Raw genomic sequence first — 15,878 nt, forward strand, 5'->3', positions numbered from 1 at the left:
GGCTGGAATAATAAGGAGGAGAAAATGATTAAAAGGAGGAAAAGAACAGCCCTGAACAGAAACATGATATTGGTGCAACATGTCAAGACAGTTCGTGAGATAAAGCAGCAGGTTTATATTTTGCCTTTTTCCTTGTGTCAAATACCGCGGTTACTTTATGTTTGGGGAGCAACACTGGCTGAAACAACACTCCATTGAGAATGTAAATGTGCTTCTGAAAGGGGTTTTAAAATTTAAAGTTCTTAATCTCCAAAGCGTCTTTGAGTGTCCAGAAAAGCGCTATATAAAACCAATGCATTATTATTATTATTATTATTATTTTGCAAGTCTGATGGAGTTACCTACTGCATGTGTTTGGTCAGCCTACTGGCCTCTGCTTCATGCTTTAAAAAGTCCCTGAATCCAATGGACCAACAATCGAAGTGGGAATCCCTAAATTCTGGGCATTTCGTCCGGTGCGTGTACTACTTCCACCATGCGTGCATCAAACTTTCCAAAATGTTTTCCTAATACTTAAGTTTACAGTTGGTTTTGTTTCAGAAAATAATGACATCTTGAAAGATTTTTAAATGTTCTGTTACAACAAGTAAGCCCTACAACTGAGATCACTTTAAAGGTGCACTATGCAACTTTTTATGTTTTTATGCGAAAAAAAAGTTTTATATTTGTCTGCGTTTGACCTTGTAGTGACCCAGTTGATGTGTGAGTGGTCAGCATGTCACGTTTACCTTCCAACACTTCAGGATCACTTGTTTTGTAGGTTTTCACTGCTGAAAACCTACAAAACAATTGATCCTGAAGTCTCCTAGAAGCTGATCACTCATACATCCATTGGCTCATACATCCAAAAGTTGCAGAATGCACCTTTAACCACACATCCATATTCCTAGCCTTCAGCGCAACCAGATAAACTCATATTTATTATCATCATTAGTGCCTCAACATAAAACCAAAGAACCCATGACCACATCCATGTTAAACAATCCGCACTTGGATGAAATGCCCTTTTCTGACCTGATCTGGTGTACATTCAATAATGTGTTTGACTATTAAAACACACAAAGATTTTCCATTACTTAACAATAGGCCTTACTTCTAGGAAAGACATTATAATGAGTATCTGTCAGGTTACACCCCCATGTTCAAGTTACACATTTATTGTAACTTAATAATCAACTTTGTTCCTCGAAGTTTCTCCATTCATCACAGCATAAACCGAATAACTTCACCTTGTCAAAGCACTGTGCTGGAAAAACTAATATTGTTAATAGCTGGGCTGGGTCTAGGCTTGTATTGGCCTTTTGTTGGTGCACCCCAATGACACAATGACTCAAAGTCAAGTGGCCGAGTTATAACACTTCCAGGGGCATTGACATTTGACAGGCTGCACGTCTTAGACTAGGGCAGTGGTTCCCAAAGTGTGGTCGGGATCCCTTTGGGGGGTCACGAGGTCTTGAGTGGGAGTCCTCAGATGAAGTATAAAGAAAAATGCCACTTAAATTTTCAAAATTAACTTGATTTTAAAGTGGGTTTTTTGGCCTTAAAGCAGCACGAGGCAAAACGTTAAGGAATCCCTGGACTAGAGCATAGTAAAAGCATGTGGCTGGATTGGAAGGCTAACCCAATGTTCTTAATCGTTTTGTTTTGGCAGAGCGCACTATAGAGGACCATGAGTTGGTTATGGATGTCCTGTCCGGGTCGGGCATGGATTCTGACAGTCGTCTCTACTTCAGGAAGAATTATGCAAAATATGAATTCTTCAGGAAACCCTTGGTGAGTTAGAGCTCCAATTTTACGCATCATTTGACCTCCCCGTTGATGCATCGGTCAGCTGACGTCGTTTAATCATCGTCAGGACTTCTTCCCCGAGCACATGGTCTCGATATCCAGCGAAGCCAATGGCCTGGTGGACCCCTCGCAGCTAATAGAGGTATCATTCGTAATCGATGGGAAGCTTGAGGGTTATTAAAGTGAATGTTTCTTTTTCCGACGCAGACCTTTCTGAACTCCAGCACGTGTCCGGAGATCCACGGACACCTCCACGCCAAAGAGCAGGGGCGCAAGTCATGGAAGAAGTTATTTTTTGTACTACGGAGGTCGGGCCTGTACTTCTCCAACAAAGGCATGTCCAAGGTCGGTAACACACTGGAATACACGCTCATTTCATGACCCAGGAGCTTGCAATTTGATTCATTGTAAACCGTAATGATTATATATTGGCAGCATATATGTTTCTTTAATATGGTTTCATCAGAAAATCCAAAACACAATTTTCAATTCCAGAAAGGCTTAGTTCTGGTGTAAAGTCCAAACAAGTGTAATCCTTGTTTGGAACATGCTGCGTCTTGATTTAATTCCACTTCAGACCTTGTTTAGTCTCAATTTATGCTGCGTTCCAGTGTTCCTCAGAGGTTTGGAACTCGGTGCTGGGAAAGCCGTGTTATCCTGGTTCCGGGGTTCCAGTTATCAAGTCGGAAAGTTTACAGACAGTGAGGCAAATACAAATATAACTGCAGCTAAGAGGCCGAAAAAATCTACAAAATACGGACGTGATTAACAAATTTATTCACCCGAACATTGTGATTGTTTCAATGCTTTAACAAATACTGTTACAAGTCAATTAGAGAGTGCAGTTTGCTCTTGTTGTCATTAGCATGTGGTGGATGTTAGCAAAATTAGCATCACAGAGCATGAACTCACTGTTATCTTGGAAACCCGCCATGATTGTGGGTACTAGCAAACGTTGTCCATAGATTAATGCTGCGTTCCAGGCAACTTGTACATTTCTGACCTCTAACTACCAAAAATCGCAAAAGACTGTTTTTTACAACTTGTAAACTCTGAGATGATCGGAGTGGTCTGATGCTGCGTTCCAGAGAACTAGTAACTGGTAAATTTCTCACCTACGGCTAGGATAAACGGCCTTGGAATGGCGTGGTAATTACTACACATCTTAACTCGGAGATGATCAGAGTGGTCTCCGTTCAGAATCAGATATGAGATGAAGGCAGCGTTGACGGCCCCTAGTACAGAAATATTACTAGTAATAAAACTCCATCAATACTAAGGTTAAGGTATACTTTATTGATCCCTGTAGGGAAATATATTCTCTGCATTTGCCCCATCCTCAATGCCGCTGGGGCGACCTGTTGGAGGAGTGGGCAGCCAGCGTAGGCCGGTGTCATGTCGAGATGCACTGATTGGTCGAGCGGCACTAAAGGTTCCACTGCGCATGCTCCTAGTGCTAGTTTCACATGTAAAATGCCTTTAAACTTTTCATTACATAATATTACAGGATTCAAGCCTAACCCTAAAAAATGCAAGTTGGAAAATGTACCGATTGTTCCGCGCACGCACAACAACATCAACAAGCCGAGCGTGTCGATACACCGGCGCTCCAGATGTGAAGACAAGCTAGTGGTCACAAACACCTGGCTGGAGAATTAACCTATTGTGTTTTTAGTGGTAGAGGAACCTACACAGACATGGGGAGAACATGTAAACTCCACACAGAAAGGCCCCCGTCCAGGTGGGAATCGAACCCGTGAACTTCTAGCTGTGAGGCACGAGCGCTAACCACTGTACTACCGTGCTGATGTCTTTGCTTTTGGTCACAGCTTTCACTATAACATTATTTAGCATGTTTTTAATTGGAAACGTTTATATAGTGTTAAAGCAGTACTAAGTAACGTGTTTACCTTAATAAATCCTTTTCGTAGTCCCTGTGGGGGTAATACAAGTGTTTATGGGATGATTGGAGGGTCTTTCATCTCCCCCTGGTGTCTCTGACCAGAAAACCATGTTTGCAACTTGACTGCCACCGGTGCGGAGAAAGCAACACACACTAATGGAATCACGAAGAAGAAGCTAACATGCTAACGGGCAAAGCTAACTGCGGGCTAACATCACTTTAAACAGTATTTACAGCCAGGTTTGAGTGAAAAAAAATATTTCCATTGTATAATTGGATGCACAGTAACCCTCTCTCCCTTCGCCTTTCCTTTCAGCGTGGTGTTTACTCTCCAAGACAATTAATAAGTTAAAAAATCGTAACTTGCTACTACACCTGCAGTTGCGCTTATGGCCTCTAGGGGGAAGAGTTACTTAGTACTGCTTTAACATCATATTAGCTAACTGTTGTAGCATTAGCCGTGTCGTTTACATACATTGAATGCAGCATAACATTAGCTAAAAACAGTAAAAAAAAGGAAGATATGATCCGTGAAACAACTCCTTTTGCTCCCGAGTCACTACTGGTTAAATACATGTAACACACTGTAGTGTCCAAGTGTTTTAATCTGAACAATAACTGCAGTATTTTGCCTTTTTTAATCTCCAATATTTTTTTATGGAAAAAGTCTGCTGCAAATCCCATAATGCTTTGCCATTATGATGTCATGATCCCGAACTCTAAAACATCAGTGGTTCAACTGTCTGAGTAACCGATAGCGGGCGAAAACTAAAGGTTTGTTAAGTAAATTGAAAATGCCCAAATATTGTAGTTATTTTTTGTTTGTTTTTTTCTAACTCTGAGTTAGGAATATATCGAAGTAGGAATTCCAACAACTGGCGGCTTCCAGTTTATATTTGTATGTCGGAACTGGGGGAAAATCCGACCTCCAAGGACATCTGGAGCACGCCATTAGTTCTGGTTTAGACCCAGCTTAGTTTTCGGGTGGGAATGGGAAAACCTAAAACATTCTGAAGCAACACTTGTGATGTGTGAATGTTTTCGTGCTCGAGTATGGGAATGTTATAAACGATGGAAAACAATAGAATGACTGATTACGTTACGATGATAGCGTACCAAAACAGTGTTGGCACAGCTGGCGTTCCCGGCACCATGGCAACCCATTCCTTACCCGCAGAGGGCCCTGTCGGCAGCTTCATCTGCACACTCTGTTTGCACACCAGAGGGTCACGGGGCTAATATCTACCGCACTCAGCCCAGGGGCAGTGGAACAGGTTGAACAGGATTTTCCTTAGGTCAGCTGGCATCACAGTCCAGCCTGGTACGCACTCACACTCTCTCTCTCTCCTTACTCCGACGACAAGTGGGGCTTATTCTGAACACACGCTCTGAGCCAAGAACACCACCTCCGACTGCTTTCATTTCCTACTGACACACTGCAGCTTTTGTTGGGTGCCTTCAGACTGACATTGGGTTTAGGAACTATTTTTTTTTCATTTTCATCTATGTTAGGGATGGGTAATCGTAATCTAAACAAAATGTGGTCAATCCCAGTATTGGTCACGGGCTTTTTGATTGTCAGGTTTACAGTTAATTTGGTGGAAGAAACAGCACCTGGTCTGGCGTTTGAGGTGGGGAGGTGGTGGAACTCTAATCCAGAAGACGCTACATTAGGCCGAAGTACGAAAGGCTATGTGTAGGTTGTACGTAACAGAAGAGGGGTCATTTACAAAGCGGTGTAACACATACAAAGACGGTAGAGTGTACTGAAGTGGAGCAAAAAGCAAGTGCGGTTGATATTTGCGTTTCTAAAAAACAGCAAAGGCCGCAGAGCAAACTTAGCGCACGGGTCCTCATGAATATGCAAACCAAAACAACAAAAAAAGAAAGAAAAGCAACACTGATTTTTTTTTTATAGCTGCAATTAGACTACTTTTATTATTTAATCTGTTTATTTATTGTTTTTTATGTACTGTCAAAATCCTGTGTAAGTGTTTCCCTGTGGGGCCCCAGACCCTCTGCTGCCCGTGTCAGCTCCGCTCCTGTTCCTGCTCCCTCTGAGAGCTGCACCTCGTGCTGAGCTGGGAGGAGGGGACACAGGCTCTAAACAACTCTAAAGACTAAACTTCAGCCATGATTTCTGAGTTTTGTGTTGCTTTTAAACCGCGGGCAGATTCAGAGGATCAGATCAGAGGAAATATTGTGTGAAAAAGGCCGATATTGCGCTGTTGCCCTGCACTGTTTCATCGGTTTTTTTTTTATTATGCAAAAATATAAGGGCGATTGTTGGGAAGAGTAGACTCCGTTTATGGATTAGTTTATGTCCGTAAAGTTTATGATTTCATAATGAATGATGTTATATTGTGGTGCAATAAACCCGCGCGCACAGAGAGTGGGCTGAACTTCTGGTGATCTTACACGATTATTCCTCCAGTTTCTCTGAAGAGTGGACTTCTGTCCGGCACAGCTTCAACAAATTCACAATAGGCTAGTCCCCACACGCTCCTCTTCTGCCTTGTATATTTATTGTTGATAATACCCCCCTTTAAAATATCTTATCTTGTCTATGTCCATGAATCATAACAGTAAACGCTTTATTTGTTGAAGGAATAGTGGTCAATCAATGGCGATTTCCCCCCCCCCCCCCCATATTGCCCAGCCCTATTATAATATGAAAATATTTGATTGTTTTAAGGCGCGCTAAGCAAGAGACCCAACCTTCACATCAGACTACAAACTTAGGTCTGGCGTAGACACATCAGCAGTCCGGCATCAACAAGTCGAGCTTTCGGAGACGAGGAAGTCACATGAAGGCCAAACAATCGCTGTCTTTGTGCTACTTTGTGTCTAATGTATTTTTAGCAGCCGTGTTTGATACAGTGTCCCATCAACACGGCTAAATATAAGCCGCGTAATCTTTTGTTTCGAAGTTGCCACAGCCTCGCTGAGACAAGAGTTTGACCGTTTCTACTGTACACGACTTTACTTTTGCTATCTGTGCCGATATAAGCTAAATACACTGTTTCACACGCGCTCCACTGTGGCCAAGGGGTTTTGTGCTAAGCGTTCTGGAACACTGCCTGCCAAAGATACATAAATGAGGAGTTTAAGCAGCACTTTTCTTAACAGAATGTATTATACTACAAGGTCTAGGATGGTCTTCAGATGGTGCGAGGTGCTGTCATGCACGAGCTTAATATAGAGACTGCAGTTACGCGCTAGACCTGAGGTGGCAGTAGCGAGTATAAAAATGTCGACTTCTATCTAGTCCCTTTAAAGTCTGTTTTGAAAGCTGCTCTTCACACACAATACAGTGTAATTAAAGAAAGGTTTCCTTGTGTGTGATTTCCCAGGAGCCTCGGCATCTCCAGTTCATTGTGGACTTCAGCGACAGCGACGTCTACACCGCCCTGTCGGCCAAGAAAGTGCACGGAGCGCCCACGGATTTCGGATTCTGTGTCAAGGTGCGTGTTTGAACAGCTTTAGGTTTCATTTAAAAAAAATCTGTATTTAGTGAACCCAAAAGAATTTAGAATTGTGCTTCCATGACTGAAAAGGAAGAAATCGAAGCGCCACATTTTTCACACACACAACAACTGTAAGCAACCGTACTGTACATAAAGGCCACGAGCACCTCTTTCTACAGACATCAGTGTTGTACTTTGAAACTGGTAAAAAATTCAAACAACATTTCTCTCCGCATCTGGGGTGCTTCCTCTTTTGGTGACCACACAGCTATATCTATACATCTAAACCCTCAAACAAATGTGTGTTTCAATATCTGGTGTGAAACAATAGAACTCTCTAGAAAACTAAATCTAAAATGTTTAATTATTCTTCAATTCAAATATAAGTATAAACAGAAAATACGTATTTGTATAAAGAGGAACGTTATATTTTGGCGTCGGAGGCCATCTAACTTGCACGTTCTTCACATAAGAATGGGGTAGGACTTTTGTTTTCTTCATCCTGCTCCTGGACTGTGTTATTGCTACTGTTGAGTTTGCTGGATTGTTGTTGTGGCTTTTAGTTAGTTTAGTTTATTTGAGCAATTTACATTCATTTACTTCTTTTTTTTTAAATTCATAACTACACAATTATGGATGCACAAAATAGATTAGGCTGAAGCAATAAAGCTTATTGTATATGGCTACCCCATATTCAATTCAATATACATTTACATAGAATAATAAATGATACTGTCTACATTACATTGGATGTAAACAATTCCTTCCTGACCTTATCAACAGATACACATTATCAACCATACAATCATCAGTTTTAAACTTAAAGGGACTATACAGAGTTTAAAAATGTTAAAGCCAAGTATTTTCCTCCCTCTACATGTTCCAGCCATTTCCTAATGTGTAGAATGAGCCCAGACCTGTTCACCACAACTGCCTCTAAAATCCTGCACTGTCACTCAGAAAGGTGTTACTTCGGGTCTGAAGTGCCGTCATGCATGAGCTTAATTTAGAACCTGCAGTTACACGTGAGACCTGAGGTGGCAGTAGTGAGCATAAAATGACCAACTTGTATCTAGTCTCTTTAACTTAGCAACGTTGACCAAGAAGAGCATTTAAATGCATATCACAACAGCTAGCTACATTTTTGTTATTGAACTTTATTTAACCAGGATAGTCCCACTGAGATTAAGAATCTCTTTCTCAGGGGAGTCCTGGTCCCAGAGGGGAACCTATTGTACAAGTTTTTAGTTACATTTGGTACAAGAATGAAGCAAAAGAAAAAAGAAACTGCACTTAGGACAAAGTATGCCTGAAAAAAAAGGTCCCAATACCAATCTAATGTTGTTTCTAATTATTAAATTCAAAACGATTGACATTTTTATCACAGCTTTGCATTGCGCAGGGACAGACATATCGTATTCTGTATATTATAATACTCTTTTAGTTCTTTGTTTCCTTTCGTGTTGCATTGCCATGGAAAGAGAATAAATAAATGAAATGAAATATCTGGTGGCTGTGGCTGTCCCCCAAAACTGCCATGAGGAAGCTCCCTAGACGGGGAGTGAAACATTGAGGTCTCTTTAAACGGAAGTCCTGCTGTTTTGTTTTCATTTTAAAAGACTGAATTAACCACAGAAATAAAAAGGAGAAGTTCCATCCTGACAGCTAGCAAGCCAGAAAACTTTCCAGCGTCCGTTATTAGCATGCTCAGTGTATTTTTCCTTTAGCCATTAGTGCAAACTGTAGCGTAATATGTTTGACAAAGTGAACGCTGACTGCTGCTGATCATGTGTGCATCCTCAGTCCTCGAAGGCCAGCTCGGGGAGGGAGCTCCGGCTGCTGTGTGCGGACGACGAGCAGGCGCGGACGTGTTGGATCACTGCCATGAGGCTCCTAAAGGTCCGAGCGCTGCTAACATCTGTGAGACTACAGGGAGGCTTGATTAGCATTCCCCCTGGACTTCATTTGTCACCGCTTATATATACACAACATATTGTTCTGTCCGGCTTCCCAGTGATTTTACGGGGCACTTTCATCGGTGGATTTACTTTACATGAACAATGAGGGTTGACAAGTTAACACGCACTTGTCAAATGTCAAAATGATTTATAGTCTTTACAGAACCCTGTTTAAACAGACTATTTAAACATGACTTTACCAATAGGTATTAGTTATAGCATTCGTCTTAGATTGTGCACACTGAATAAAATGCTCAAAACAGAAAAGTATTGGCGCTACAGACTTATAGGAAATGTTTTTATGGCTAAGTGATACACAAAATAATCATCAGAGTCATGTTAGTTTATACAAAATAGGATCATGTATTATATATGAAAAACATGATTCAATATCTTTGTCATTACACTGGATTGCTCTCGGCATTTTATAAAGTTCCTTATGTGATCAAGTCATGAAATATTGAACTGAACTGTTGTCCCCACAAACAGATAATATAAAAAGATAGAAAGTAGTCATTTCATGTTAGTATATCTGCTTTATAGATGGATTTGTGTTTTGTTTCAGTATGGGATGCAACTCTACCAGAACTTTCTCCAGCCACACCAGAAACAGAAAACTTCACCCATGGTAGGAAATCTACTGTAAATGATCTTACTCAGTCTACTCTATTTTCAGTCAGTGTGTTCATAGACATTTTACATGGTCTATATATCCGTGTAATAATAGCTACAAACTCAGGCTGCTCACTCTCGCTCCGATCAGCGCAGTGGAAAAGTCCCTTTGGTCAGGTCAGACCTCAAGTGTCTGTCCAGGGCAGCTGTGGTCAGCTGATAAAAGCTACAACCAGAGCTTTAAATAGGAGATAAGACGGACGCTTGTTGCTTCACTTAGCTGCTCTCTATAACATCAGATATTAAAGGTATAAGATGGATGCTTTCTGACTGAAAAATAGCACGACAGCTTTGACTGAACCTGCATATTGAGGACAGGGAGGCCACTGAAAACCTCCAGATTCATTCAGGGACTGATCATTTCCCACATGGCTATAATATGTTGTTCATATCCTGATTTCTTATTATGTCAGTGCCCTCTGCTGGACATGTGTGGAATTCTTTCCCTTTTTGTTTTTATTTTGGCTGCCCCCTAGTGGCTGGAGTGAGCATTCTGGTCAAAATGCATAACTCCACATAGGAATGGGCTAGAGACTTCCTTTTTTTTACATTTGTTTTACATTTTTGCATACCCAGAAATGCATGCTCTACAAGCCTTGTTTTTGACACATATGATCTAGATGATGGATTACAAAAAAAGAAAGAAAGAAAAGAACCAAATAAAAAGACAATTAACCTCTTAACCCCCCACCTGAACCAAACACATTTTCTCCAGTTTGGCATTACCCATGTATAAATGCCTCTTGAATAATAATCATAAAAACGGCAACCAAAATGTGACGATAACACAACTAAAAAAGGGAGTGACAAAAGAACAACAAACAAGTGACAGAAAAGCAACGAAGAATGTGATGAAAACAAACAAAAAAGGGACAGAAGAGAGATGATGAAAAAAAAGGTCCCAAAAGTGACGGCAACAACGCGAGAACAAAGATCCATTTCAATCCATTTTGTAGCTTTCAAATGAGGCGTTACCGGCCTTTAGACTGTAGCTCCTGTAGAAAATGTGCTCAGTTAATTTGTGACATACTGCTAGTTTTCAGAGCCTGCATGACTGTAGACCCATGCCATTGCTCTCAATCACTGTTATACTGTTTTTACATCCGTGAGTAATAATGTCTGCGGTCCCTGACACAGAGAGGTTCTTTATAAGATATATCATTTAAGAATCGAAAAGCAAACTATTTCAGTATCAGACTATGCTGTATAGAAATAAGTCGAGGTGCATGATTCTGTGTTCTCTGTGAAACAGTGACAGAGGTGTTGAATAATGTGCCAGGACAGACGAGGCACCTTCTGCACTGGGCGGGGGCGGCGGGGGGGGGGCTGTTCTGTAATAGCTTTAGACCGCGCTGGGGGCTCTGCAGTTAACAGGTGGTATTTTTAGCCCCAGACATGCTAATGAACCCTCTGCCAGCTATTAATACACTGTATCAGCTGCTCCCACTCATATGTCTGCTGTGGAACGGGCCACGGGCTGGAGACACAAAGAGACATATGATATGATATATGGTGAAGTTCACACTAATACTCTTCAGGACAAGTGTAGTTCGAAGATGCCTTTTCCCCTTTATCTTAAAAATATTTATCTATTATATTTATATTGCCTTTTACAAGCTTCTCAAGTACGTTTAGATGATGCACTACAAGTCACATAGTCGGATAAATCGAGACAACTGGGTCTTTTTTTTTTTTTTTTAATTTCCCCGCACTTCCAAAAAACTGCCCACTGTCCATCGACATTCCCTGTACTTCCACCAGAGGGCAGTGCCTTACCGCGCATCAGCTCAACACAGCGCTGTCAGTTTCAGGCTTTGAAAGGGAACATTAAAGAAGTTGGTTTGGCAGGACACAAAACAAGATGAGATTAGCAATGACCCAGTGGGATTTGTTTATTTGTTTATTTATTTTTTGCGTTTCAGAGGAGCATCTCGGAAAACTCACTTGTGGCTATGGACTTCTCGGGACAGAAGAGCCGCGTGATTGATAACCCGTCCGAGGCGCTGTCTGTAGCCGTGGAGGAGGGACTGTCCTGGAGGGTGAGTCATTAAACATCTGACAAAACAAAAAAGTTGCATTTTTGTGTCCCAAAAAAGCAAGTAGAAAAAAACATATATTTATTTTTTCTATGTTTTTGCATTATCTAAAATAAAGGACACATTTTTGAGGCATCCACACTTGCCTTACAAAAAACAACAACATAACAACATTCTAATTATTATTATTTTTACCCACCTTAACCAAGCACATTTTCTCCAGCTTTACCCAAATCTAAAAGCTTCTCGACAGTAGCTTACGGTCTATAGGCCAGTGTGCAATGCCTCATTTTAAAGCTAAGACCTACAAAACTCATTTAAGCTTTGTCCTTGTTTTTGTCATCACGTTTTTTGGTCTTTTTTTGTGTGTGTTTTAAATCACGTTTTCATTGCTTCCCCCCCCCCATTTTTTCACAATTTTCTCATGTTTTCATTGCTTTTTTTTTGCCCCTTTTTTTTCCCACAATTTTGTCACGCTTTCTTTGCTTTTTTGCCACGTTTTAAACGGGACAAATGTGGCCAAAATATGACTAAAAAAGCAACAAAATCGACTAAAACATGAGAAAAGAAACAGGGTTAGACGCTTAGATGGGTGTTGCAGGTCGTGGCTTTCCAATGAGGCCTATGGGCTGTAAGCTGTCCAGTCAAGAACAGTTTAGATTTGGGTAAAACTGGAGTTCGGGCCATAAATACTCAAAACAAATGTATATATACCTTTTACGGCTCATTTTTAAACAGAACAAATAATAATCCACTGCTATTTTTTTGTGTCTGTCCAGAAAAAAAGCTGTCACCGTCTGAGCGGCCATGGCAGTCCGTCCTCGTCCGTCTGCAGCATAGGTTTGTCTCACTGTCTTACTCTGTGGCTACTGCAGTATATGTGCGAGTACAGTATAACCACAGTTGTAACATTTACTCCCGTAGCTCTCCACATGACCCAGCCATGGTTCCACAGTAAACTGTCCCGAGAGGAGGCCCAGAGGCTCATCACACAACAGGGCCTGATAGACGGGTGAGACACATTATTAAGCCAAACGCTAATAAGCAGTTAGGATTCTACGTACTTTATTAGGATTAGGAATGTTTTTTACATGTTGTATCATTTCCCAAAATGATATTCAAAAGCAACATTGTAAAAGTGTTGCCCTTTCAAAGTTTTTAGCTGGAGGTTTTGGGGTTAAAAGTGATTCAGAAAGAACTGTTAAGGAACTGAAGAGCTTGTGTGACCGAAGCCCCTCACTTAGGAAAGGCTAGAGGTCTGACCCGGTTGCCAGGGGTTACTCATCCTTTCAGGGCCTGCGATTGGTCCGGGCAAAAACTCCAGGAATCGTATTCAAATGTGCGGCATCTTGGGTCGCTTTCGTTGGGGGTTTGGTTTATTCATTCTTTTGGCTTTTGCACTTTTCGAAATGTTTTTTTTTATACTATTCAGAACGCACCGAAAAACTATTGGTGGAACTTTTTGCGTTGGTTTTGAAAAAAAAGTGTCAGTGGAGTCGTCTTCAGTCGATTCTGTGATTGTATATTTTTTTCTCTGCTCTGTTTTCCAGTGTCTTCCTGCTACGCGACAGTCAGAGCAACCCAAAGACGTTCGTCCTGTCACTGTGCCACCAGCTCAAAACAAAGCACTTCCAGATCCTGCCCGTAAGCAGCTCTTTTTTAATTTTTTTTTTTTCATGGGGTTTGGTTTGGGGTGGAGGTTATGCAGCTTATGTCACAGTATGAGCCAAATGAGTTTCAAGTCATTTCTTTCGACACTCTTTCTGGAACGTGGAGTTTAGAGTGAAGACGATTCCACTGGAAACCTTTGACCGAGCGCATTTTCTCCAGTTCAGCTTTACCCAAATCCATGAGGTCACAGCCTGTAGGGCAGTGTAATGCCTCATTTGAAAGCTAATACCTATGAAACTCATTTAATTAATTAAAAATAATTATTTTTTCCCGTCGCTTTTTATTTTTTTCCACATTTTGGCTACATTTTCAGTGCTTTTAGACACTTTTTTGTGGCTTTTTTCTCACTATTTCATCTCTTTTTTGTTGCTCTTTTGTTGTATTTACATCCTTGTTTTCATCTCATTTTTGTCGTTTTTGTAGATTTGGGTAAAGCCAAACAGCAGAAAATGTGCTTGGTTCAGGTGGGGGTTAAAATCCTTTTAAATGTGGTCCTGCATAATTATTACTTACTACTACCTTTTTAATTTTTTTTATAAATGAGACGAAAACCAGGATATAATGCAACAACAGAGCGACATAAAATGCAACAAAAAATTACAAAAACGTGATGAAAAAGTGACAAAAAAAGCAACAGAAAAGTGACAAAAAGCGATGAAAATCTGGCAAAATGTGACGTCAAAAGAAGTGATGACAATGCAGCAACGACGTGAGGAAAATTACCCGTTTAGATAAGTTTTGTAGATTTGGGTATAGCCGAACTGGTTAAAGGGACTATACGGAGTTTAAAAATGTTAGTATTTTCCTCCCCTTACATGTTCCAGCCATGTCCTAATGTGTAGTCCAGACCTGTTCACCACAACTGCCTCTAAAATCCTGCACTGTAACTCAGAAAGGTGTTAATTCGGGTCCGAAGTGCCATCAAGCACAAGCTTAATATAGAAGGTGCAATTACACATGTGACCTGAGGTGGCAGTAGTGAGTATAAAATGGCTAACTTGCATCTAGCCCCTTTAAGGCAGGGGTTATATTTGTTATGAAAAATGATCATTGAAAAACCAATTATAAAAAACAAAAACTACTACCATGGTATTATTTTCTATAATGCAAAATATCATTACCAAATAATATTTTTCTGTTTTTTCTGTTTTCACTGTTTCCTGTATTTATAGTGTCTAAAGAAATGTGACTTCACCGTGATGTTCAATGATCCCAAAATGTCCTTCTCCCTGTAGATAGACGAGGACGGAGAGTTGTTCTACAGCCTGGACGACGGCCACACCAAATTCTCCGACCTGATCCAGCTGGTGGAGTTCTACCAGCTGAACCGCGGAGTGTTGCCCTGCAAACTCAAACACCACTGTGCTCGCGTCGCACTGTGAACTCAGAACTCTGACCCCCTCCAGTCCCTTATGCACCTGCACTAACTCCGGGGAGGGGCCCTCATGGAGTGCCTTCAACCAGCACAAGAGACTCCCTACAACCACTGCAATCCTGTGTATAGTACAGTCAGGAAGTGCCCGTACCCTCCTGTTTGTTCTGTTCTTATTATGTCGAAGTCTGATACTGGAAATATTCTCAATGTCACTTTGGTAAGCGTCTCATACCTCGCTTTGAGCACCCTCTGCTGACAGGAGGGGGAATTAACCGTGGTCAGAGCGGGTCCAGTGATGGCACTTCCGTTTTTTGTTCCTCTTGCTTATTAACAATGGGAGGGGACTGTCATGGCAGGGGGCTGACATTGCTGCAATACCCCCACCTAGCGGCTAAGCACGAATAGGTTGCGTTCAGGTTATAGAATTCTATTTCTGTTGGAGGCAGAGTTGCCAATACAACGCTCTTGGAGAGAGACCGTTTTTGAAAGAAATGTCCCTGATCATTATTTGACAGTGACTGGATTCACAAACCATTATTCTTATGGCAGAACGTCCTTTCTACTGACCAACATCACACACATGTTATGGAATATTGTAACCTTTTTTACGGCTCTATGAGGAAATAATTAGACCATAGTTCATATGTGCCGGAATAGACGACTTTGAACTTCGTGACAGTTTTTGTTTCATGTGAATTGGCCCAGGAATTGTAGAGAAATTAGCAATAAACTATGAATCTGCATTTTGACAGTTACCATAGTTACCAGCATGGAAATTTCAGCTGCCCTCCACCTCAGTTTTAAACCAATCTCAGTCATGTGACTTTGTCTGATAACATCCTACTATGGTTGGCAGTCAGCTGGTTGAGCACTGAGCGCCTGTACCTCTGTCTAACGGTTCAGCATTTAAGTGATCTGAGTCAGCTCAGGCAGCGATATTTTAACATTTTAACGTTTACTTGTGTAATAGTTTAGTTTATTTGACCAGTAAACATTCTGCTCAAAAGG

At 41.1% G+C, this 15,878-nt stretch overlaps 1 protein-coding gene across 2 annotated transcripts in view; it reads left to right on the top strand.

Annotated features, from left to right (window-relative positions):
• grb14 (growth factor receptor-bound protein 14) overlaps nucleotides 1-15,137 on the top strand; it is a 42,791-nt gene extending 27,654 nt beyond the window's left edge. The window contains exons 4-14 of one of the 2 annotated variants that reach the window (XM_079562929.1): nucleotides 1,652-1,773; nucleotides 1,856-1,930; nucleotides 1,996-2,133; nucleotides 7,045-7,155; nucleotides 8,962-9,057; nucleotides 9,682-9,744; nucleotides 11,711-11,827; nucleotides 12,604-12,664; nucleotides 12,749-12,836; nucleotides 13,375-13,468; nucleotides 14,731-15,137. In XM_079562929.1, coding sequence (XP_079419055.1) covers nucleotides 1,652-1,773; nucleotides 1,856-1,930; nucleotides 1,996-2,133; nucleotides 7,045-7,155; nucleotides 8,962-9,057; nucleotides 9,682-9,744; nucleotides 11,711-11,827; nucleotides 12,604-12,664; nucleotides 12,749-12,836; nucleotides 13,375-13,468; nucleotides 14,731-14,877 — 1,112 coding nt within the window. In that variant the 3' untranslated portion in view covers nucleotides 14,878-15,137. Of the gene's footprint in view, nucleotides 1-1,651; nucleotides 1,774-1,855; nucleotides 1,931-1,995; nucleotides 2,134-7,044; nucleotides 7,156-8,961; nucleotides 9,058-9,681; nucleotides 9,745-11,710; nucleotides 11,828-12,603; nucleotides 12,837-13,374; nucleotides 13,469-14,730 lie in introns of both variants that reach the window. The other variant, XM_079562928.1, reaches the window with a different exon arrangement.
• Nucleotides 15,138-15,878: the final 741 nt, after the last annotated feature.

This window comes from Gobius niger (assembly GCF_951799975.1).
Source record: "Gobius niger genome assembly, chromosome: 9".
NCBI classification, from domain to species: Eukaryota; Metazoa; Chordata; class Actinopteri; order Gobiiformes; family Gobiidae; genus Gobius; species Gobius niger.